This window comes from Protopterus annectens, chromosome 15.part0 (assembly GCF_019279795.1).
Source record: "Protopterus annectens isolate FY-2018-M chromosome 15.part0, PAN1.0, whole genome shotgun sequence".
Classification (NCBI taxonomy): domain Eukaryota; kingdom Metazoa; phylum Chordata; order Ceratodontiformes; family Protopteridae; genus Protopterus; species Protopterus annectens.
This window is the reverse complement of record NC_056749.1, coordinates 7,740,242-7,766,947: the sequence shown is the minus strand read 5'-3', so window position 1 is coordinate 7,766,947 and position 26,706 is coordinate 7,740,242. Positions and strand designations below refer to the sequence as shown.

The window sequence follows — 26,706 nt, the reverse complement described above, 5'->3', positions numbered from 1 at the left end:
TGTTGTGTCTGTAAATTAAAGATTGAATTATGTACTGCCCATCTAGAAAGGGATAAATGAGTCACTCCTAAGGGTAACTCACAACTAGTATTCTGAAATTTGCTTGCAGTACCCACTCCCCATTTTTTGCCATTTTTTAAATGCCATGTGCTCCCTTATCACAGGCTGGAGGTTCCCGTCTTTGAGCAGTATGAACTTTGACTCCACTCTGGCTTCCAGCATGGAGCCGGTAGTGCCTTTGCTTCCCACCTCCATCCCAATATATCACACAGGAAGGGAATTTAGTGCACTGGGCAATGGAGACCTTTAGTGCGCTTGCATATAGATAACTTGTATGCTTCAAATTACTGTACAGGATGGATTAATCAAATGAAAATTATATATTCAATATACTGTCAATATCTAAACTTCTGCTTTTTTTCAAAGGTAATTTAAAATAGTTTGACATTTCACAAACTGTCTAAAAGCAATCAAACTGTCAAACCTTTTTTCCTTAAAGATATGACATGCAATGCAAGTTGATGCCCAGGGCATGTGCTCCATTTGCCCCATTTTCTTGTGGTAGTGCCACATGCACTTACACCTTTTGGCACATGAACTAACATAGTTTTACACCTTTTCTTGTAATAACTAACATGGTTACTTTATAATGCAACTTGTTTTTAAGCTCAAAAGTCATTTAACACATTAAACAAAGCATACACAGAAACTGCTGTACCAGTGCTTACAAGCATATGATTTTTCTTAAACTCATTCTTTCTGGGCTGATTTCTTTTCTGTCAACTTCTAAAAAGAATACTATAAAAAACAGACTAATGATCCAACATGCATATCCTCTGCACTATTGCTACTGTAACACTAAGAAACAGTCCGAATATGTAAAGCACTTAAAATGTGGACATGGACAACATCCTTAATTATGTGCTAACAATTCTCTTCTGCTTTAATTATTCTTTTTTTTTCTTTTGATATTTTGTTTAAACAATTACGTCAATCAAAATGCATGCAGTAAAAGTCAGGGTAACAAGCGCAAGTCAGGCTGTTATGCTATGAACCTCAAGAGAGTCTGTTCCCCATTATGTGCCCAAACTGGGTGATGCTGTCATCTTAAACACATAAAACCATAAATTTGCATTATTGCACACAACCATCACTTCAAGGAAACCAACAGGAATGACCAAACTCTGTTCATTAGTTAACTTGTCTCTACATATGCACTATGCTGCTGTCCTTTCATCACACAATCACCTTAGCAAGGCAAATACTTTAAATTGTATTTACAATTGTAGAACTATGCAATGCTTGGATGCTTTCTTTTCATTAATTGTGCACAAAACCCTTTCCAACCTACCAATACCCCAAGACTTGCTAGTCTCATTACACAATATAAGAACCTTTCAACTTTACGCTCATCTAATAAACTACTTGTATCAAAATGTAAATCTCATAACATGGCAGGAGATGCTCTGTTCTCAAATGCAGTTGGGAAGTATTGGAACCATCTCCCCCATGAACTTACATCACTGTCTTCATTTACACTTTTTAAACACAATCTGAAACTCTATCTTAAAACCCGTTGGTTATATCCCTGTACAAGTCCAGACTAATCTCATACTATATCCCAAATACCCTCTCTTAAGACCTAATTCCTGCTCTGTGTCTTTTTAGATCAAGGCCTATCCTTGGCAAAAACATATCTTATCCTAATAGAGATAATTTAAAATACCTAGTTAAATTCTTCTGCATATAATTCTAAAGCATCCTACCTAAGGCAGGCAACAAGTATTGTTAATAACTGTGAGCATTGCTGAACTGTTAAAACTTGAAGTACGCATTTGTTTAACGATTACTTTCTAGTTACTAATGAAGTCTTGTACATAAAATCTAAAATATCTTATCTAACATGTTTTTTTGTATAAACTGTGAAGATTCCAGAACTGTTTAAAATTTGTAGTATTTAACTCTATAACAACTAGTACCTGTATGTTAGTAGTCTAGTAATTTCTTGGAGCTTATCTTCCCAGAAAATGGACATAAATCCAGTTAGATTATCCCGGTCAACAAAAGTAAAATAAAATAAAATAAATTATATCACCTGAGGAAACTTATGTAAAATTTCTTTACTTGGCTCAATACATTTCAGAGTTACAGATATGGTCAGACCAGAAAGTTTTTTTTTTGTAGTACAAAGTAGAAGCTGTAAGAACGTTGACATAATTTTTCTCTAGGTTTTATAATCATAACAGCACAGCACTCATCAGTTTGACTATGGCATGCAATATAGCACACATTTGCATGAAATGACAGCTACAAAAGCCAAAAAACTTAATTTGTGGACAAAATAATGACACTATTATACAAGTCTTACCAATCTCAGAATACCTAGGTATTTCCAAACATTCAGATACATGCCATCAACGGGTTTGTACCAATAATATAAAGAATGGCATCTGACAAACAGGGCAGTGTCCATCCAAAAGATGTCTAGCATTCTTGACCCATCATTGGTTTGAGATTGCTCATTTTTCAATTCTTCTGTTAAAACATCTTCTTTGGGGTCATTAGAGTTCAAAAGCTTCTGGCTGGCCTTTCGCCCTTCACAGACTCCTTTATTTTTTTTATTTGAATTGGCTCTTGAGTTAGACTTTGGTTTGCCTTTCTGTTTAGCATTAGACCCTTTCCCATTAAACTTACTCGATTGTGTATCTGGCACTTTTGGTTTTCTGAGTGATTTATAGTCCCATATACTGTCCTCCAAAGCATCTTCAGACATTTTATCGAGTCTTCAACCTTATAAAGTGCGATTCTTTACGGCAAAACAAAAAGTTCATGTGTGATCACTTGCATTTCTTTAGTGTCAGACACACGAAACTAATCACACAAGCAGCTATTAATTCTTCTCCACTGCCAGATTTTTCCCAATTCATCTCCAAAACTTGCTTTGCTATCATGTTGTTGTTACACAACATACCCTTGTTCAATAAATGCACAGACACCAAACAAACTATCGCTACCAAAACTGAGAGCTACAAAAAGGCCTTAGCTCCTGCCATGTACCTTCTGATTCCTTTCCTTAACAATGACGGACAGATAGTGCCTTACTCCGTATTTTACTCCGTATTTACCGCCAAAAGAAATTCAAAAAATACTAAACACTGTTTAATCTTAACTCGCATTCAAGGCAAGCTTCATAATAAGGTCCGTATTTCTCTACTGCACACTACGTTTTCGGACAACGATAGCGCGTCTACAACGTTTGCCTAATATTGATTCCCAGTAAACACAATTTAAGCAGCACTTAACTATTGCACTTTACACACACACAGACACACTTTCAGTATGCTTAACGGATGTCTTCCACACCTGCCGGACCTCCTTAAAATACAACTAAAGTAAGCAAATGGGCCAGCGGTGTATCTGATGAGAGTTAGCAGGAGTGAGCACTGAGTCGTGAGTCCACTTACGATAACAAAACAGGCCAGCATACATACCTTCCTTTTGAGTAACCGATAAATGCAAAGTGTGCCTTCTGAATGACTGCACCTTAACATAATGTCTTCCAGACTTTCTGAATGGCTACAACTCTCTACACACACCAGAAACAACACCGCAGTGATAAACGGCAACGCACCTTAAATTCCAAAAACAATGGTCATGATGATAAAGTGATGCCATTAACAAAACGGGCTGGCAGCATAGCTTATCTGATAAGAGTAAGCAGGAGTCCGAATGAGTGCACTTACAATAACACAACAGCGAGCTCGCATCTGATAAAAATACAGTTCTTGCTATTTACCTGGAGGCTGAGGCAGACATGTGAGTTGTTGGATGCTCTGCTCTGCAAAACTAATAACTGCTGCCATCATTTCATATTTCTCTCCCTCCAAACAGTTTAAAATAAATATTCACAGAGTTCAACCAGCAGTAGCTGATGTATCAGCAGGTATGGTAGTTATCCCTCAAAAAAACAGACACGTCCAGCAACTGCACCGAATAGAGTAGTTCCCACGGTCAGTCAGCGTTGGGTTTTTATTGGCTGCAGGAGGGTTACGTAAACATCTGATGCATATTTAATTTAGGAGGGCATTGACAGGGCGATAGGGCTTCAGGGAGGTGACTCCTGGGCAGTTCTTTCATAGCAATTGAGAAAAAAAGAAAAAAAAACAAAGGGCGTTATTAGCAAATGTATGAAGCGCCTGTCTGTTCTCTACAGCTCTGCGAGACTGTTTCATGCTTTAAGATGGCTCACAGTACCGGAGCTGTAAGAACGGGCAATGAGAAAAATTATCAATATCGTGAATTAGGATACCAGAGGTGATATAACTGAGTGCTACAGTGAAAAGATGAGGGAAAATAGGACCTCGGAAATGAGAAAACAACAAAAACAGCACGTAGTGGTCCTTTAAGGGAATTAGATGTTAGTCAGGGTTAGAGCAGGGACATAGCCAGTGTGTTTTGAGATATTCTTTAAGGTAATTAGGTGTTAGTCAGGGTTAGAGCAGGGACATAGCCGGTGTGTTTTGAGATATTCTTTAAGGGAATTAGATGTTAGTCAGGGTTAGAGCAGGGACATAGCCAGTGTGTTTTGAGATATTCTTTAAGGTAATTAGATGTTAGTCAGGGTTAGAGCAGGGACCTAGCCGGTGTGTTTTGAGATATTCTTCAAAGTAATTAGATGTTAGTCAGGGTTAGAGCAGGGACCTAGCCGGTGTGTTTTGAGATATTACTTTAAAGGAATTAGATTTTAGTCAAGGTTAGAGCAGGGACATAGCCGGTGTGTTTTGAGATATTCTTTAAGGGAATTAGATGTTAGTCAGGGTTAGAGCAGGGACATAGCCAGTGTGTTTTGAGATATTCTTTAAGGGAATTAAAACGCAAAAATGGGAGGAATGGCAGTAGCAGGAAACCAGAACAATATATCCAAAATGATTATTTGTTTTTGTTGAACGCAGCTTTATTCCAAATAAAATAGCGTTTTCGCTGCTATTAACGTATGCAGCTTCTTTAGAACAAAACATTCAAGAAACTAGCGCCAACTTTTATATATTGGAGGTGTGTCTATGACATCACCTCCTAACTAGCGCTAAACCACCTCTTGCCAATTTATACAAAGGAATACAAAATATTCAATACAAATACTAATTAATTCTTATTAAAACCAATTGTTCAACATTAAAACTAAAAAATGTACTTTTAATCTATTAATTGCAATACTATTATTTATTTATCATATTAGATTTAAAAACATGTTCATATAAAATGGAAAAAAAAAAATATATATATATATATATATATAAAAATAAACAAATTGAATAAATAGGCAAATAAAGAAACGTGGATGGTCTATGGCCATAAAATAAAATTTATGGTCAGGGTTATATTTGATATGTTTCGAAAGAGCACTATCAAGTTTACCTGTTCTAATTGAGTATACATGTTGGTAAATCCGTTTCCGGAATTTCCGGTCGGTTTTACCTATGTAAAAACCAGGGCAGCTGTCACAAAAAGCTGCATAAACAACTGATTTTTTCTCACAGTTAATCTTGTGCTGGATAGTATATCTTTTTTCTCTAACCCTAAATGTTTGCCCTGTTTTTATAAGTCCACACCATTTACAACAGCCACATATAAAGGAACCTCTCTGTCTTGGAAAAGAACTTTGAGAATTATTTCTCTGTAAAATCTCCTTCAAATTAGTGCCTCTTCTGTACACGAGCCTTGGAAAGGGACCCAATTTATCCAACAAGAAGGAATCACTACTGATAAAATGCCAATTCTTACATATGCAAGTCCAAATAAATTTAGACTCCATATTAAAAGAAGTGATAAAACTAGTACTGTATTTTGTCTTAATTCGAAACCCATTATTTTGTTGTTCAATTGTTTCTATCACATTCTCAGCTACCAAATTGTTAGTTGTCCTCATGTTGATATTAATGGCAGGTCTATTTTCATCCAGTAGTGGTTTATAGAAACCAATTAATCTCTTATGGTCGACTTCTTCTATAATCTCATTCATGAGTTCTGTTGGATAACCCCTGTTGGTGAACAAATTCATCAAGAATTCACATTCTTGTTGGAAAGCTGAATAAGTGCTACACATGCGGACAGCTCTAACTACTTGTCCTTTAATAATTGAACTTTTTTGTTTGTACGGGTGAGAACTAGAGAAATGTAAAAGAGAATTACAATAAGTCGGTTTCCTAAACACCGAAGATATTAGTTTTCTTCCTAATTGATCTTTCACTAATCTGATATCCAAATATTCTATCTCTTGAGTGGAGAAGTGGTGTGTAAATTTGTGGAAAGGGGTTGTTTGATTTATATAACTGACTAAATTGTCAGCTTCCGAACCATCTCCACGAAATAAGATGAAAACATCATCTAAAAATCGTGTATAATAAATGAGATGATGTTTAAAAATTGGATGCTCTAACAAAAACTTCCTTTCCCAATATGCCATGAAACAGTTCGCAACACTTGCACCGCAAGGTGAACCCATGGCAACTCCTTGTTTTTGGAGATAATATTTTTTATCAAAAATGAAGAAATTAGACCCTAAAACAATATCCAGAAGTTGTGTAACTACATCAATGTCTATTTGGGGGCTCCTAAATCCTTCATTAATAGTTCTAACCACTCACGGGCTTCCAAGTGTGGAATTGAGGTATAAAGGTCCACTACGTCGATAGTTAAAAAGTTATTTCTAGTATCAAAATCTATATTGTTGATGTTACTCAAAAAAGACCATGAATCCTTACATACCACTGGAATAGATTATGCTATAAGGCATAGTATAGGTAGTGGTAGGAGAGAAAGGTAGAATAACAGTTTATAGGTTATTAATAAGTATAGTTGGAGTGGAAAAGGTAGAGAGAGGTCATGTAAGGTGTAAAGTAGCTTTAAAGGAGTAGGAGGAAGTAGAGGTGGGGTACCTAATGAGCAGGAGTCAGTGTTTGGGTGATGGGGGAAGGGGTGTGGTTACAGGAGTATAAGGTTAACTGCACTGGGGGTGGGTGAGATTTGGGGGTAGGGGAGCGGAGTGAGCCTGCAGGGCAACTGGAACAGGTTAGAGTAAGTGAAGATAGAGCAGCAGAAAAAAAGTATCAGCAATAGTTATCTAATAATGAAGGTATGTGGGTAAATAATGAATACTATAAGGGAACAAAAAAACTAGACTAACAAAGTGAAAAAAGAGTGTGAGATATAGCAAGGAGGGAGTGGCTATATATATATATAAGTAAAGGGGGTAGGGAGTACGTTTTTTAAAAATGAAAAGTACAGCCAGCGTTAGGTACTGAAGCCACAGAAGAAATATCGTTCTAGGTATTTTGTGTGTAGGTGCTGCCACCTAGTGGTACAAAGTGGAATAAAAGGATAATAGGCAGAAGAGCTATATTGGTCTTAGGTGGAACTAAGTGGTTTGCAGGGTTTATTGATTGAAGGGGGGGGCAGTAGCAAACGGTCTGCAGTAGGCTGCTTAAAGAAAGCACACTCTGGAGGGCAGACAAGCACAATAAATGGGTATTAATAGTAGCTTAAGTAATAAGTTTAGAGGTAATTTCGTTGGCTACATACATTCACACACAGTTTGTTTTATATTATATTTATATTAATATAATATTTATATTAATATTATAAAAGTTTAAAGAACTGGAAGGAGGGATCTTTAGAAAAGGGAGGGACGAAATTACATAGAAATAAATGGGATTTGTGGGAACAATGCATACAAAATAGTGCTCACAAGGAAGAGGAGTGAGGTTTAAGGAAAGGCAGGTATTGAGTGAATTATGTACTATTGGATTGAAAGAGTTATAAAGAAAGAAAAATAACGTATAGTGTTTAAACATGAAAAAAATACTGTACAGTAAAGGGGGTACAAAGACCCAAAATCAGGGGGCAGTTTTTAAAATACCCTAATTCAGTTAAAAAGTTCAGAGAGCAAGAAGTTTTGTATCAACGTTCTTATTTTGATCAAAAACAAGCAATACTGTGCTATCTTCTCTCACAACAAACGAGGAAACACAGTATTGTGCGACTGCCAGAACTTTAATTAAACACAAAAGTGCAGGAAGTAAACATAGAATATAAGTTATACATAGAACGTTGAGTTAAGCGCTTTCACCTAATACATCATAGGCTTCTTCAGAACTCAATCAAACTTTTTAATACACCATTATAAATAAGCTTTTTGGCGCCAATTTCACTGAGTGAGCTCAGATTTAAAGTGCCATTGTCATTAACATTTATTTTCAATAAAATACATAACAAATTCATACAGCTATACCTCCATAAAAATTAGTTCATTCTACAATTGTGAACATAAATGAATATTTTATATTACCTAAAATTAAAGCTTGTAATTGCCCTTCCATTTAAAACATGTTGTAGTGCATTCTACTAATAATAACAGTTGAAAATGTGTATACACTTTCTGCCTAATAATAATAAAAACTGATTATAATATACTAATGTAACGACGTAAATTGGTATAAAGATAAATGTTAAAATTGATATTGTATATTAAAATTAAGAATAAGAAATAAAAAGGAAAAAAACAATAAATAATAAAAATATAAATATATAAGTATATAACTTTATAAATATAACAATTCAGTGCTCAGCAATTTAAAAACTGTTTGGACTCTATTTTAACTCTGTTTATATAACTCTATGCAGGACCCATGATGTTTTAAATTCATAATTAACCATTGTTAACTGTGCAAGGGATATGTGCTACCATATAAATATGCTGTATATGATAAAATATTTTGCATATAATATTTTGCATATAATTATATCTACTGATTAAAATTTTATTACAACATGTTGTGAATGTAATTAGATCATGTTGTGTTTTGAAAATTTATTTAAAAAATATTGATATAAAAAATATTGATATAAAAACTATTGTATATAAAAATTGTTAATGGGTTGTGATGTCATAAGAATATAATACCGATATTGGTACGTGTTGACATTAAGCTAAAACCTTAACCCAATAAGGGTTTAATATTTTGATCAGTAAGAAGTGTGAAACTATAATGTCTGCCTTTATTGACTGTAATCCTCAGAGATTTACGAGAAAGTCAAACATTTTTCAAGAAATGGCAAAAAATTAGGCAAAATGAGGGACATCCTGAACCGCTTAGAGGTGTGTGATTGCAGTGCTCTGTACAGTATAAGTATTTTCATTTGATCGTAATGAATCATCTAAAGCGTGCGGAAAATGGCCAAAGAAATAGTCATCCCAAATTGTTTTGATGGCAGGCATGAAATGCTTAGCAATTTGGTAAAGGTATTGGAAGTGCTAGAGAATCCTTGTGTTGCTCTAACTGAACACAGTAACTGAGATTTTGTCATAATTCATGAAGTTCAAAGAATATCAGTGGTATGTTAAAAGAACTGGAGAAAAAATCCTCAAATATAAAGTGTTATTATGGGATGTTTTTTCATGACTGCATCTGGAATAAAAGGGTGTCTAAAGGTTTGAGTCTTTGATCTTCAGGTAAAATACCATTTGGGAGCTACAGGTATTGAAATTATGACACTTCTTGAAGAAGACAGCAATAAAAAAGTGACTGATGTTCATAGTGTTTCACTGTTGCAGTCCTTACAAAATGGGTTATACGGCTCCCGGTAGCCCACAGTCGGCCAGAATACCAAAATCCTTAGTATATGACATTGGCTGCCTTCGATTTTAAGCCGGATGTCAGGTACAAAGGAATGCAGCCTATGCCATTTCCTCAGTCTTTCTTGCCGCGGAGCCCAAAGCAGAAGCATTTTGCACTAGTGCCGGTCGGACGAGTACCTTCTTTTTGTATTCCGACTGCTTAGTTGAAGACATCCTCAGATAAGTAACCCGTTGGGGACCCTCTTTTCTTGCTTTAATGAATGTCGGAGAAAGTTAATAACTGTTTTGACTGTGGAAAACAGATTCTGCACCGTGATTTTCACTCTTACTGTATCACTTGTTTGGGACTTGAGCATGACGTCCCTAATTGTGTTCTCTGTGCTTCTTTCAACCTGCGTACCATACGCCATAGAGCTAGGATCTTGTTCAAGCATTTCGGAGTTTGGCCTAAGTTCGTTGGTGTGGTGTCTTCTGGTCTCCTGACTTCAGATGTTCCTAAGAAGTGCAAGGATAAGGACCGCGACAGGCTTAGGGTCAAATTAGCCGATGACGTCCCTGTTAAGTTGGTTGTCGGCCCAGCGGTAGTCATTGAGGCACTTTCATTGCCCCTGCAGTCTGCGGATGTTCAGCAGCAGGTGTCTGCTGAGACCTTTACTGAGTCCTCCATACCACAGGCTTACACTTTGTCTTCTGACCCTCTGCCAGTCGCCACCTCTGATGGATCCGGAGCTGCTAAGCAGGTGCCGGCTTCTGAGGCCTCTCTTCTCCGCCTGGTGACCAGATCCAGACCGATGACCTTGGTTCAGACTACTGCAGTGGCTAGGCCTCCTGAGTCCCTCCAGCTTTTCTATTAGGCCTTCCAGCCAAAAATCTACTCCAAAGCAGGTACCGGCCTCCTCTCACATGCCTCAGTCTCAGATGATTAAAATGGCTAGTGATCTCTTGACCCTTGTCAGGAGCTCTCGGTCACCTCCTTCTAAGAAGGCTAAGGAATTGTCCCCAGAAGTTTTCTCTGCCTCAGACTCTGAGGTTTCCAGCAACTCTGCTGATGAAGAGGGAAACTCTTAACTTTTTTCTGGTTTTGAGGATTCTGATGCAGAAAGACTCCATCCCTTCTGCCTCCCCTCCAGAAGATTTTTCTTTTGGAGATGCTCTGAATACTCTTAGGGAGCATTTCAAATGGGAAAGTCAGGATTATCCTCAGTCTAAGAAACGGATTAGGGAATTCTTGGATTTGCCACAGCATAAGCCTTTGGCTATCCCTCCGGTTTTGGAAGTTTTTGTTGATGTTTTCATGGAGAATTCTTTGACTCCTAATTCTGTTCCTCCTGCTCCCAGGAAACCTGACCGGTATTATAGAGTTCCTGATTCTCATCAATTCCTTTTCAGGAATCCTACTGCTGATCCAGAGATTATTTCTCAGGGCCCTAAAAGTGTTAAAGCCACGACTGCTAAAAATCATGTTCCTTCTGACAGGGAATCTAGGGCCTTGGATAGACGGGGTAAAAAGGTTTATACTTCTTCCACCCTGGCGATTAGGTCTGTTAATTGTCTTTTTCATATGCTTAAGTATCAGCAGCATACTTTGGAGGCCATTAAGGCTAAAATTGCTGGTGTTCCTTCCCTGATGGAGAGTAAGGACATGCATGATTTATTGAATTCTGTTGTTCCTTCCCTGATGGAGAGTAAGAACATGCATGATTTATTGAATTCTGGTGTTCCTTCCCTGATTTAGAGTAAGGACATGCATGATTTATTGAATGCTGGTGTTCCGTCCCTGATGGAGAGTAAGAACGTGCATGATTTATTGAATTCTGGTGTTCCTTCCCTGATGGAGAGTAGGGACATGCATGATTTATTGAATTCTGGTGTTCCTTCCCTGATGGAGAGTAAGGACATGCATGATTTATTATATTCTGGTGTTCCGTCCCTGATGGGAGAGTAAGGACATGCATGATTTATTGAATTCTGGTGTTCCTTCCCTGATGGAGAGTAAGGACATGCATGATTTATCGAATTCTGGTGTTCCTTCCCTGATGGAGAGTAAGGACATGCATGATTTATTGAATTCTGGTGTTCCGTCCCTGATGGAGAGTAAGAACGTGCATGATTTATTGAATTCTGGTGTTCCTTCCCTGATGGAGAGTAGGGACATGCATGATTTATTGAATTCTGGTGTTCCTTCCCTGATGGAGAGTAAGAACATGCATGATTTATTGAATTCTGGTGTTCCTTCTCTGATGGAGAGTAAGAACGTGCATGATTTATTGAATTCTGGTGTTCCTTCCCTGATGGAGAGTAGGGACATGCATGATTTATTGAATTCTGGTGTTCCTTCCCTGATGGAGAGTAAGGACATGCATGATTTATTGAATTCTGGTGTTCCTTCCTTGATGGAGAGTAAGGACATGCATGATTTATTGAATTCTGGTGTTCCGTCCCTGATGGAGAGTAAGGACATGCATGATTTATTGAATTCTGGTGTTCCTTCTCTGATGGAGAGTAAGGACATGCATGATTTATTGAATTCTGGTGTTCCGTCCCTGATGGAGAGTAAGGACATGCATGATTTATTGAATGCTGGTGTTCCTTCCCTGATGGAGAGTAAGGACATGCATGATTTATCGAATTCTGGTGTTCCTTCCCTGATGGAGAGTAAGGACATGCAAGATTTATTGAATTCTGCCACTCTTGTCACTAAACATTCCCTACATTGTGGTTTTGACACTTTGGAGGCTTCTTGCAGGGTAGCAGCCACTGGTTCTGTTGTTAGAAGACATGCTTGGCTCAGGGAACAGCCCCTTTCTAAACTTGTCAAATCTAAATTACTGGCTGTGCCTTTGCACAAGGACAATCTTTTTGGTAGCAAAGCAGAAGTGGTGTTGAAAAAGTTGGAGGCTAAAGCCAAATCTATGCAAACTGTTAAGGACTTTCTGCAAGTTCAGCCTCCTCATTTTAGGTAGACATTACCCTTCTAAGAATTGGACTTTTCCTGACCCTAGTAAACAGGGTTGCATTAGGCTAGGGGTTATAGGTCTTCTAGGGGACAGACTTCCACCCCTCAAAAGGCTAAGCACTGGCAGGCTTCTTCTTCAAAATTGGGGAGTTCTAAGCAAAATTCCCAAAGCAAGCATTCCCAATGACTCCAGCCTTCCCCTGCCTGCCTCTGTGGGCCCAGGGTTTCCTTTGGGGAAGGTTAGTCATTTTTGCAGATATCTGGTCCACCATCACAGACGACAAATGTGTGCTCTATATAGTATCCCAAGGCTGCAAGTTCTCCTTTCACACCTTACCTGTCCCCCAAGGATACTCAGATATTCCCCACTTCAAAGGGCAGAAATAGAAAAGCAATATGTTTATCGTGTTTCACTGTTGCAGTCATTACTCTTGGGTTATCCTGCTGGCAGGCTACCCTCAGTCGGCCAGAATTCCAAAGTCTAGGTCCGACGTCGGTTGCTGTTGCCTCTTCCCTAACGTCAGTGCGCCAGGGGTATAAAAGATGCAGCTGACGCCATTTTCTTCAGTCTTTCTTGCCGTGCCCGAAGCAAAAGCAGTCCGCAAGTGCCGGTCGGCTGACTCCTGAGATTTTCAAATCCGAATTTCAGAACCGAAGTCTTCATTAAAGCCAAGTACCCCATTGGGGAAACTTTTTTCTTGCTCCCGACCGATGTCAGAAAAAGTTAACAATTGTATTTCTTGTGGGAATCAAATACCTCATAAGGATTTTCACTTTTACTGTATTCCTTGCCTAGGCCCTGATCACAACTTTGCTAGCTGTCGGTTTTGTGCTAGATTTAACCAACGCACTGTCAAGCGTCTGTTCGATTTTGCATTTCATTACTTTGGCTGAAGATTTAATTATATAATGCCGTCGGACCAGCCGACAACCGGAGTTTACAAAAAACGCAAGGACAAGGAAAATGATAGGCATCCGATGTCCAAAACCGACGACGAAGCCTCTGCTAGGCCAGTCGCCGGTTCTCAGTGAGGCACTTTCGCAGCCCCTGGCGCCCGCTATCTCAGAGCCACAGGCCGCTTCCGACTCCCACATGGAGCCAACTGGGCCTCTGGATACTCAAGGTATTGGACACTCGGAAATCATTCCCTCAGATGGGTCTGGAGCCGCTGAGCAGGCATCGGCTTCTGAGGGTGTCTTCAGACCTACACAACTATATATTAAGCCATCTTCAGCTTCAAAGACTAAAGCAGCACTAAAGACAAAGAAACAAGTACAGCATTCTCCTACTCAGACTTCCATGCCTAAAAAACAGATGCACAAAATGGCCGAAGACCTAATTACTTTGATCAGGGGATCCCATCCCCCTCCTGATAAGAGGCCTAGGCAAGAGACAGACTATGATTATTCTGATCAGGTTTCTATTTCCTCTGATTCCTCTTCTGAACAGGATTACTCCATGCTTCCCTATGAGGATTCTGATGCTGAAGAATCCATTCATTCAGCCTCTCCTACTGAGGATTATTCTTTTGGGGAAACCCTGCATACCATGAGGGAGCATTTCCACTGGGAGAGCCAAGATTATTCTGAATCTAAGAAAAGGCTCAGAGACTTTCTGCTACTTCCTCAGCACTGACCCCTTGCTTTTCCACCTGTTCTAGACATTGTAGATGATGTGTTTTCACCCCCTGCACTTGCTAAGCCAGGCAGATACTACAGGCTCCCGGAGTCTCATAAATTCCTATATAAAAACCTTGCTGCTGACCCAGAAACTATATCTCAGGGCCCCAAAGGGGGTTAAAGCTCCAACTGCAAAAAACCCTGTCCCCTCTGATAGGGATTCTAGGGCTCTAGACAGATGTGGGGAAAAAAGTCTACACTTCTGCTACCCTGGCTGTAAGGGCTTTAAATTGTCAGTTTTATATTCTTAAATATCAGCAATATTTAATGTCACTGCTTAAACAGAAATTGTTGACAAATACTGAATGTTCAGAGAACAAGGAATTGCAGGATTTATTGCATGCAGCTGAACAAGTGGGAAAGCATACTTTGCAATGTAGTTATGGTTCACTGGAGGCCTCTTACAGGGCCGCTGTTACAGGTTCTGTTATTAGAAGGCATGCTTGGTTAAAGGAACAGAATCTGCCTGATCATGTTAAAGCAAAATTATTAGATGCACCATTACAGCATGATACTTTGGTACTAAAGCAGAAGAGGTGTTGGAAAAAAATGGAGGATAAAGCAAAATCCATACAGACAGTCAAGGATTTCTTGCAGGTACAGCCTCCCAGGTTTAGCAGGAACTGGCCTTCTAAAAATTGGTCCTTTCCAGTGTCAGACAGACCACAAAGAGGCAGATACAGGCGTCCCAGAGGCAGATCTCCGCCCCAAGGCTCATATAGGCTTAAACAATGGGGTGCTTTTACCTTCAAAAGCGGAGAAGCCAAATCACAACCTTACAGGAAACAGTCCCAATGACTTTCCTCTACCATATCCAAGCACTTTTCTTTTGGCAGCCCCCTTAGGGGGAAAACTAGCACTTTTTTCATTAAATTGGCAAATGGTTACCCAAGACAAATGGGTCCTGAACATAGTGTTCCAAGGCTACAGGTTCCATTTTCACACTCTACCAAGGTCAAAAGGTATGCCAGACCTGCCACACAATCAATGGGCAGAGGCACAAAAACAAATTACAGCCCTCATGGACATGAGGGCCACAACAAGAGCAGGGGCAAGGATTTTACTCCAGATTTTTCCTAGTACCCAGAAAGGACAAAACCTGGAGACCAATACTGGACCTGTGTATACTAAATACGTTTCTGGAAGTTCCAAAATTCAAGATGTTGACTCTACAGCAGCTACTGCCCATGCTGGGCAAGAAGGCTTGGCTCGTTACTTTGGACCTAAAAGAGGCATACCTGCATGTCCCAATCAGACAATCTTGCAGAAGTTACCTCAGATTCATGGTTAGCTCAATGCATTACCAATTCTCTGCATTGCCCTTTGGCTTATCTACTGCGCCCAGGGTCTTCACAAAGTGCCTGTCACCAGTAATTACATTTTGCAGACAAAAAGGAATTCAAATATATCCCTACTTGGACGACTGCCTAATTCAAGCAGAGAACAAAAGCATTCTTCTAAAGCATCTGGCGTTTGTAAAAAGATTACTAATTGCCCTAGGGTACGCAGTAAACGAAAAGAAATCAAAACTAGTGCCCTCTCAAGAGATAATATTCCTGGGTCCAAGCTTAAATACAACTACCCAGATGGCTTATCTCACACCAGCCAAACAAAAGCAGCTGACCACTTACTTCAAGAAATTGGCAACAAAAACCCACTTATCTGTAAGGAAAATCCTGCAGACCTTGGGTTTTATGGCATCCTGCATTCTACTAATTCCATATGCCAGACTGCATATGAGGAAACTACAATGGTATCTAAAAAGTGTTTGGACTCAGCATTGCCACAGCCTGGAGACAGTAATTGCACTCATTCCCTGCCTGCAGCAGGAGTTTCGATGGTTGGCAGAAACCTGTCACCACAGCAAGGGTCTGCCATTCAGTTTACCCACAGCCAGACAGACACTGACAACGTTTGCATCAGATTATGCCTGGGGGGTCCATATGGCAGGAAAATGTATTCAGGGCACATGGCCTGCAAACCAGATGCATCTTCATATCAATCAAAAAGAGATGCTAGATGTTCAAAATGCCCTGACAGCTTTCAAGGACCTGCTTCATCCAGGACAGTTACTGATAAAGACATTCAACACTACGGTCATGTGGTACATAAACAAGCATGGAGGTACACATTCTTACCCCCGCTGCAGACAAGCAATGACCTTATGGGACACAGCATTGGCTTTTCAGGTTTACCTGCAAGCACAATTCCTGCCAGGAAAAACAAATACTCTGGCAGACGAACTAAGCAGAAACCTCATGGATCCCCATGAATGGAAACTGGATCCACAATTCTTCAGCATGATAATAAGGAAATGGGGATGCCCAGACTTAGATCTATTTGCCTCCCCTCACAATTGCCAATTGCAGAGATTTTGCACAAGGATTTATCACAAGCGAGCATGGAAAGTGGACGCCCTATCCTTCAGCTGGACAAATCTAACAGTATATGCTTTTCCCCCACTGCCTCTCCTTCCCAGGGTACCCCTAAAGGTCAGACAAGAGAAGCCAAAAATGATACTGATTGCACCAGACTGGCCACGCCAGCACTGGTACCCAATCCTGAAGAGCTTGTCTCAAGGTCCAGCATGGATATTGCCTCAAACTTCTCACTTGCTGACCCAACAAAACAATCAGATCCTGCACAGCCAACTCAGGACCTTAAATTTGGCAGCATGGCGGATAATGTAGCCATTCAGAACACTCTTCTTTCAAAAGTTGTTATGGATGTTATTTTGGAGGCCAGGAGGCCCAGTACCAGAAAATCTTATGCAGAAAAATGGAAGAGATTCTGTGCTTGGAACCAGGAACAAGGCATTGACACGTGTATACCAAATATTCCTCAGATTTTACAATACCTAACTGAGATGCTAAACAAAGGCCTTTCTTTCTCATCTATTAAGATTCATGCCTCTGCCATTTCAGCCCATTACAATACGGAACCACCTATCTTTTCTCATCCTTTATTAAGGCAGTACCTCAGAGGGGCCAAAAACATTAGGCCTCCAAGGAGAGCACCAATTCCGACCTGGGACCTCAATTATGTTTTGGAAAAACTCACACTGCCTCCTTTCGAGCCAGCATCAACAGCAGGTATAAAATTCTTATCCTGGAAAACAGCTCTGCTCCTAGCAATAACCACTGCAAGGTGAGTCTCGGAGTTACAAGCACTCATGGCTGTGCAACCTTTCATCATTTTTCATCCAGACAGGGTTTCTCTGAGGACAAACCCTACATTTATGCCTAAGGTGGTGTCCGGTGTGGCCCTCAGCCAAACCATTCACTTGCCTACCTTTTATCCAAATCCACAGAACAAGGGTGAGAAAATTCTGCATTATTTGGACATACACAGGCAGTTACGCTTCTACTTGGACAGAACTAAATCTTTCAGAAAGACTGAGCAACTTTTAGTGTCATATGCTGCAGGATCACAAGGAAAGGCCATCTCAAAACAGACTGTTTTGAAATGGATAGGCCATTGCATCCGTTTCTGCTATTTTCAACATGGCAAATCAGTGCCTAAGGGCATTAGGCCTCATTCCACCAGAGCAGCAGCCATTTCAGCAGCCTTCCTCAGAGGAGTACCAACCAAAGATATCTTAGAGGCTGCAACTTGGAGTTCAGTGCACACCTTCACAAAGCACTACCACTTACCTCTTTACTCTAAGTCCAGAGCAGGCTTTGCCACTGCAGTTCTGCAAGGCCTCATAGCCTCTCCTAATCCTATTTAGTCCAGCCACCCTTCCTCAGCTTTAGGATTCAACGCAAGAGTAATGTCTGCAACAGTGAAACACGAACATAGTACAGTTGTGTACCTACCATAAATGTAGATGTTCGAGTGTATTCACTGTTGCAGTCCAGGTTACCCACCCACCATCCCCCTTTTCTTTGCTTGGACTTATCTGCACTTCTCTATCCTATACAACCTATTTGGTGTATTTGCTTGTAGAGGAAGGAAATGTTATTTTTGTGCATGCATTTTTATTGGCATATTTTCTCAGCCTACCAGTTTGGGGGCACCTGACATCTGGGGCAAGAAAAACTAAAAATGGCGTCGGCTGCATCTTTTATACCCCTGGTGCACTGACGTCAGGGAAGAGCCGACAGCAACCGACGCCGGACCTAGACTTTGGAATTCTGGCCGACTGAGGGTAGCCTGCCAGCAGGATAACCCAAGAGTAATGACTGCAACAGTGAATACACTCGAACATCTACATTTATGGTAGGTACACAACTGTACTTTTCTTCTTTGTTAAACCTGGGAGCAATAGAGCCAGTTCCTGCACTACAGATAGGCCAGGGTTTCTACTCGAGACTTTTCCTGGTTCCCAAAAAAGGGGGCACCTGGCACCCTATTTTGGATTTGTCCATTCTAAACGCTTTTCTGGTGATTCCCGAGTTCAAAATGCTCACTCTTCAGCAGTTGCTGCCATTGCTGGCCAAGGATTCCTGGCTGGTGACTTTGGATCTCAAAGAAGCTTACCTGCACATCACAATAAGGGAAAGCTGCAGGCAGTTCCTTCTTTTCAGGGCGGGGAACAGGCACTTCCAATTCTCTGCACTGCCCTTTGGCTTATCTACTGCTCCCAGAGGTTTTACAAAATGCCTGGCTCCAGTCATTGCTTTTTGCAGACAAAGAAACATTCAAATTTACCCTTACTTGGATGATTGTCTTATTCAGGCAAACTCTCCAGAGCAACTTCTAAAGGATTTGGACTTTGTAAAGAACCTTCTCACCTCTTTGGGCTACACTATCAACGAAAAGAAGTCAAAATTGGTACCCACCAGGGAGATTGTATTCCTGGGAATGAGTCTGAACACAGCCGCCCTGATGGTATTCCTCCCTCAAGACAAACAAATGGATCTTTCAAATTACTTGAAGAATTTGGCATGCATGACCCAGCTCTCTGCAAGGAAATTCTTGCAAGCCTTGGGATTCATGGCTTCTTGTATTCTGATGATTCCTTATGCCAGACTGCATATTAGGAAAATGCAATGGTACCTCAAAAACCTTTGATGTCAACACACTCAGGATTTAGACTTGATTCTTCCTCTGATTCCCTGCCTGTAGACTTGAGTTCCTTTGGTGGGCGACGGCCTGTGCACAGAACAAAGGCCTGCCTTTTTGTCCACCTCCTGCCAGCCAGACTCCCACCACAGATGCCTCAGACTACGCTTGAGGAGCACATCTAGAGAGCAGATGCATCCAGGGGACTTGGAACTATCAACAGGTTCATTTGCACATAAATCTGAAGGAATTGATGGCAGTCCAGCAGGCTTTGATTGCTTTCAAGCATCTTCTCTCCTGGTACTCTTCTAGTCAAGATAGACAACACCAGAATCATGTGGTACACCAACAAGTAAGGAGGGACTCACTCATACCCCCTGTGCAGACAAAGCATGATACTGTGGTCCATAGCAGCATCCACGGGCATTCATCTGATAGCTCAGTTTCTTCCAGGAAGGCTCAACACCTTGGCAGACCAGGTAAGCAGGCAGGTCCTGGTTCCTCACGAGTGGCAATTAAACAAAACCATCTTCTATCGCATCATTCAGTGTTGGGGCACTCCCCAGGTGGATCTGTTCTCATGTCTGACCAGCCACCTTCTTCCAACCTTTTGCACCAGGGATCATCACAACAAAGCTTGGAAAGTGGATGCTCTGTCCTTTCCCTGGAGACAGCTATCGATCTTTGCATTCCCTCCTCCGCCTCTTCTTCCCAGAGTGTTGTTAAAGATAAGGGACGAAAAACCAAGAGCCATCATCATAGCTGCAGACTGGCCCAGGCAACATTGGTATCCACTACTTTGCAGTCTCTCCCAGTCTCAGCCTTGGCATCTTCCCCTGACACCAGATCTCTTGGTTCAGGAGGGGGGACAATTCTGCATCCTCACCTTCAGACTCTGCATTTGGCAGCCTGGCTCATAATTTAAACCTTTCCCAACAGGTGGTTGAGGTCCTTCGTGAGACCAGGAGGCCAACCACTAGGAAATCTTACTCCATTTGGATGCAGACTAGAGTGGAAGACCCTTCTCAACCTCCTCTTCCTCTTATTCTTGACTATCTGGCAGGCTTGCTTAATGGTGAACTTTCCTTTTCTTCTTTCAAGATTCGTGCTTCAGCTATTTCTGCTCATTGTTCCTTTGAGCAACCCATTTTCTCTCATCCCTTGATGAAACAGTTCCTCAGGGGGAGCTAGCAATTTAAAGCCTCCCAGAAAGGCACCTTCTCCTGCTTGGGTTCTTAATTTTGTACTTGAGAAACTTACTCTCTCTCCTTTTGAACCAGCTGCCTCTGCAGATTTGAAGTTTCTGTCCTGGAAAACTGCCTTTCTCTTGGCTATTACTTCAGTTCGAAGGTTTCTGAGCTTCAGGCCTTAATTGGCAGTAGAGCCTTTTATCTTACATGTGGATTGGGTTTCTCTTCAAACTTATCACTCCTTTATGCCTAAGGTGGTTTCTAGCCTGACACTTAACCAGTCTATCCACCTGCCTATCTTTTTTCCCAATCCTCAGAATAAAGGGGAAAGGTTACTGCATTCCCTGGATGTGCATAGACAGCTTAGATTTTACCTGGACAGGACTAAACCCTTTTCGAAAGTCGGATCACTTGTTGGTCAGTTTTGCTCCTGGAGCTCAGGGCAAGCTATTTCTAAACAGACCATTTTTAAGTGGATTGCTCATTGTATTCACTTTTGTTACTTACAGCATGGCAAGGTTCCTCCACAGAGTATTAGGACCCATTCTACTAGAGCAGCCTCTACCTCAGCAGCTTTTTAAAGAGGTGTACCTACTAGGGACATCCTGGAAGCAGCTGCCTGGACTTCTGTCCACACTTTCACTAAACATTACAATTTACCCTTGTTTTCTGAGTCCAGGTCTGGTTTTGCCACTGCAGTGTTGCAGGGTATCCTTAAAGAACCCTTAAATAGTGGGTGTTCCTCCTCCCTTTTGTTTTTTTTTCCTGGGCTTTGGGAATCGACCCATTTTGTAAGGACTGCAACAGTGAAACACGATGAACATAGTACAGTTGTGTACATTTTCCATAAATGTAGATGTCCAAGTATATTCACTGTTGCAGTCCTGGTCCCCCCCTTCCATCACCCTTTTTTTAGGGCACAGACTGGATTTTTCTTTTCCTGGTCTAACCTTTTTGGGGGCTGCTGACAGTTAAGGCAAGAAAAACTGAGGAAATGGCATTGGCTGCCTTCCTTTGTACCTGACATCAGGCTTAAAACCGAAGGCAGCCGACGTCATATACCAAGAACTTTGGTATTCTGGCCGACTGTGGGCTACCCAGGGCCAGATAACCCATTTTGTAAGGACTGCAACAGTGAATGCGCTCGAACATCTACATTTATGGTAAGTGTACACAACTGTACTTTTTGAGCACAGAGATCAAACATTAATTAGTGTTTAACCGTCTAGGTTTTGTAACTATTACCCCTGTTTATGACAATGTTGAGAGAATGGACTGGAAAGAAAAGATTACCAGGGATAAAAAATTGAGATGTACGCTTCGGCATACTCTTCTGGTTCAGTTTATACTTTTTTTTTTGGAAAAGGCTAAAAGTTTGATGCATTCTAGTTTTTCTAAGCAAGAAGCTTCCTTTGGGCCTTCTAATAAAGTAACTCCAACTGATTGGCAACCATATCCTCTCATTTACTTGAGACAGTCAGAAAGGCTGCGATAGAAACATGGTACCAGACTTCCAACAGGTCTGTACCATGATGTGGAGAAATGGGATAACGGTTATTTTCAAGATTCGTTTTTAAACGTTATCAACAGAAGTTTTGTTCAAGGACCAGCCAGGATGAGAGGCAGAGGCAGCAGGCCTGGGACAATGTTCAGAAGAAGGAGATGGTTCAGAAGATCTTAGGAGCTGCTGAATTCCATGTTTACAATTTAAGTGACATTGTCTGATACTGAACAGCTGGCAGTTTTAGAAGAAAAGTATGTCATTCTGGCTATTAGGGATGATCTCAGGAAGACTTTTGCAGAACTTAAATTATTCACCCATAACCTTAATTTAACTTGAAATCTAATGGGTGTAGAGACAATGACTTGGAAAAGGGGTTTTAAAAATTAACTTTTAATTGGCCAGAAAAAAAAAATGTGTTATGTGGGGGACAGGACAAAAGTATGATTATAAAACCCCATACTTTCGGCCAAATCGGTTACATTTGTGAAGTATTGGTTTGGGGCATTTACTTGTTTTGTTTATTTCCTTGCTTGCTTAGTGGGAAATTCTGAGTGGGTGGGACCCCATTTTATTGAAGGCCTGGGGAGAAGAGCTCCAAAATGTGGGTACATATACAATTATAACATATGCAGATATGTACAAAACATACACACCAGAATAGTGAATGCGTTGGTGAAAGAAAGCAATAAATTTAAAACAGCGAGTAAGAAAAATTGTCAGAAACACAAATACATTACTACAGCAGGAATCATCGGCAGGTGACAGTGATATCTGTATAGTTATAGTACTGTACTCTTTTCATGCTCAGTTTATCTTTCGTTCGTAACTGGAAGCCTTATTAAAGTTGTCATGATACTGCACGTGTCATACACGATACATAATGCATGTGTCACACTTCACTGCACAAGTATGTTAAACCACCAAGTCATTATAACTGCATCACCTCTGATTTATTTTCTCCACTTTGCCTAACTCACTAGGCAGTATGTGGGTCCCATTCACAATTTTTTGTTTCAGCTTCACCCCCAGTTTATTATCTGTTGTGCTTATATAAATATGTTTGTGCTATTCCCTTCAATTTTTAATTGAAATAGCTAATTACTGTCAACCGAGGTGTTATAATCAGTGACCATTCCACTGATGTCTACTGTTTCTTGATTTTTCAGACCGTAACCCACAGGCTTATGATATTGAGGAGACGCAGAGAACAGGTCCATAATGGCTTAACCAAGCAGCAATTACTTTGACCCCTCTCAAGTAATTTCTGTATGTTATACTGGTTTTATACCTGCCTCACTCCTTTTGGGGGGGGGGGTTAGGTTCAAGCTGTGACTGTGTGTAGAATTACATGATTTTGGATCAGAAGATTGTAGGTTCAAGTCCTGCTGTGGTCATCAACATAACTGTGATTGCCCTTGTGGCCTAGTGATAAGGCATCTGACTGGATTATTTGAAATTACACTCTATAGCACCGGTAATTTTTAACTAAGCACTTCACTGATGAACATTCGACTCAGTTGTGGCTCATGCATTAAATTGAATCAAAAGAGGAGGATGATATTCACTTCAGTTTTCTGCGTTCATTAGACGGTCTTCACCATGCTTATAGCCCCCATCCTTAACTCACTTTTCATTAGAAGGTCTTCACCATGCTTATAGTCCCCATCCTTAACTCACTTTTTCTGCCTACCTGCTTAACCGTTACAACTTGCTGGTACCTGCTCCTCCCCCCTTCTGTTATTAAGCACACCACCTTTTTATCCAGCCAAGCTTCTGTTTCTGTTTTCCATTTACTTTGCTCTTTTGTTTTGCCAGAAATTTACAGTGCAACATGAATCAATGTTCTTTGGTATTATGGATCCATGCTTCTGATACAAACATGAAACTGAGGCTGTGTCTGCTTGACTTTATTGCAGCTTAAGTGGTTATTCAGTGTCCCACGGCAGTTATTCCGGTAAAATGAGGTAGTTTATTACAAGGGCATCTAAGTTCGTATTCCCGCATCAGACCACAGATTGATGTAGAGGTACTGACTAGGAAAATACTGCATTGCTTGGCCAGAACGCATTCCTTGTTAACCTTGAGCGCCCCCCCCCTGTAAAAAATGGTAGTGTTCCATACTGACTGCGTAATAGCCAAACCCCATTAAGTATACAGTGTCTATGTCATAATGGCATAGCACCTGTTTCCAACACTATACAGCCATAGCTGGCATGCGGGTGTTGGCCTCAGTAGTGGTCCACATCCCCATATACACAATGTTCTTCTATCACTGTGGGAAGTATAGTTAGCAAAACTTGTGAACGATCCTGCTTTATGCAGACAGTAATAGTAGCCCTGCCCCTTCCCTACCAGCAACACTAATTAGCAGCACACGCAAGTGGCTAGGAAAGTGATAATGGGGTATGGATGCATACCAGACATACGCATCCATTAACAGAGGATTAGCAAACACAACCACTCAACAGTCAGAAGTAGCACGTCAGCATTAAGCCTTCCAAGGTTCTAAACATTCAGCTCATCAAACAATGTAATATATATGTGTATAGATTTATCAATAAGTTCATTAATGCAGCACAACTTATGAGCTGCAGAACATCAGAATTCAGTACTCTGACCATTTAAGTACTGTGTTCCTCACATAATTGAAGAGTGCTTTCAGCAGGATGCATTCATGCAATTTTGATTTTTTTTAGTTGTTGTTTTTGCTTATTTTTCCCTACTGCTGTTCATCATTGGCCTCTTCTCAGCCAGAAGACCAATTTATTCTCTGTTTACCAAGGACGACAGTTGTCCAAGAGGGACCATCTTATCTGCAGCTCTCAGGGAAGTTGTGCAGAGGAGTGGGGGGTGCTGTGGGCTAACCATATTGGGCATTCCCCCACTTCTTCAATGAGCTTTGTCAGCAAGCATCTCTGCCGGCTAAGATCTGAAATCGAGAAGTCATTTCCATGGTCTCCACCAGGGAAATTACATCATTCCCATGTACTTCATGAGTGCATGCAACCCACCCCACCCTATCCTCCATGAGAATTGAGAAGGTAGAAGCCCCTCACTACTCCCCGTCCCTGCCTGCCTCCCCCTGTGCTGGAGCTGTTGTTCAAACTCTGCTTGCCTGAGTCACAGTAAGGGCTCCATCCCTCTTTGCTACAGAGCCAGGCTGATGCAAAACTTAAATTTGGTGGGTTTCCGATTGTCTGATTATATAATAATGTATATGAGATTAATCAGCGTGTGCCTTGGTACATTCCAGGGACCATCTTGTATGCTTTGGTCAAGTTATGGTGTCTATGATTTGGGAAAATAAAGCTGAACTTAAAAACAGGGAAAGAAAACATATTTGTTGTTTTTCAGGCATGTTACCAAAGGAGCCTTCTCGTCAGCTTCCTCAGCCAATGATGTCACCTGCTGCTGTTTCTCCAGTTACAACAGGTAGGAGTGGCCTCTTCTCTGATATTGTGTAATACATGCTGGCTTTGACATCTGTTCTGTAAGTGCTGCCTAATGCCTCTTTTCCTGGCTTGGTTTTCAGTGCAATTCATTAATTGCATTTGCTTTGTTTCTGATTGTATCCCTGTACCTAACTACCCATGTAACAAGATAGCATGTTAGAGTTTTTCCTGTTATTTGTGGTATGCAGGGCGGATGCCTTTATTTGCATCCTAACAGTCAGCCTGTTTCCCCCATTGGCAACTGCTTTCATTGCTACTGTTTGTGACGTTTGTTGCTTGCAGGGTTCTGTAGCTTTCTGACACTTCACACTTCCTGTGTGTTGTTGCATGTGTTATTTGGAGTGTTTTCTGATGTTAATCCATATTGCCATCCTTTTGTCAGTGTTACAGCCTTGTCACTCATTGTTATTACTGTTCACATCGGTCTGTAAACAATCCATATGGGTGTTAGTGACACTTTCTGTGACACATTACTGTTACTCTTGGCTTTGGCTGTGCTGTGTCTTCCACTCCTTTTTTAATATGTACCTTTATTAAATTATTGCTTAAGACATAGGCAACCATATATTTAAAAAAATCAGATTAATATCCGTCATATATTCATGCCTTATACATTGCATGTATGTTTTCTTTATTTTTAGCAATTAGTCACTGAAACATTACATAAATTGGTGCATTCCTACCTTCCCTTAAACCTCACTCCTCCTGAACATGTTCCTTGTATTAATAGGTTCATAGGTAGGTGCTAGGCTATTGGCCCTGGGGCCTGTATAAGCCTAGCCAAAAAGGTTCCCTGGCTTTCGCCACACAAGAAAATTATTTTTCTGTGCCCCTGTTAAGCAGTGCTTCAGAAGTGATCCCTGGGGTGAATTTTCTATTTCCCATCCACTCATCAATATTTTTCTTAGAGGGTCAATGAGTAGCTTTGCTTGACATGAATCGGTAGTTTATCATCTACTTGCACTACAGTTCATTTTGCAGCATTTTTATTTCTCCACAAAATCTTGTTACTGAAGTCTAAAACAACATGCAACTCTGACATGTCCATAACTAGTACGGTGCTGTCACACTACAAACTTCTCACTGCTGTAACCTTTGACCCTTTAAATCCTAACATAACTGTAGTCATGCCCTCTAGTAAACATCTGTTTGTAAATGAAATTGATGTGTCTGTATTAATCAGCACATTATTCCATATTTTTTATGTAAACAATGAAATATTGTCATGCCTCTCTGTACCTTAAACAACGACAGATAAATAATCTGGTTTAGTGCTGGACTGC

The 26,706-nt window shown here is 40.6% G+C and overlaps 1 protein-coding gene across 1 annotated transcript in view; it reads left to right on the top strand.

Moving 5' to 3' along the window:
- Positions 1-26,706, top strand: part of CC2D1A (coiled-coil and C2 domain containing 1A) — a 3,016,164-nt gene that overhangs the window by 694,333 nt on the left and 2,295,125 nt on the right. The window contains exon 10 of the mRNA XM_044057686.1: positions 25,326-25,403. Coding sequence (XP_043913621.1) covers positions 25,326-25,403 — 78 coding nt within the window. The remainder of the gene's footprint in view (positions 1-25,325; positions 25,404-26,706) is intronic.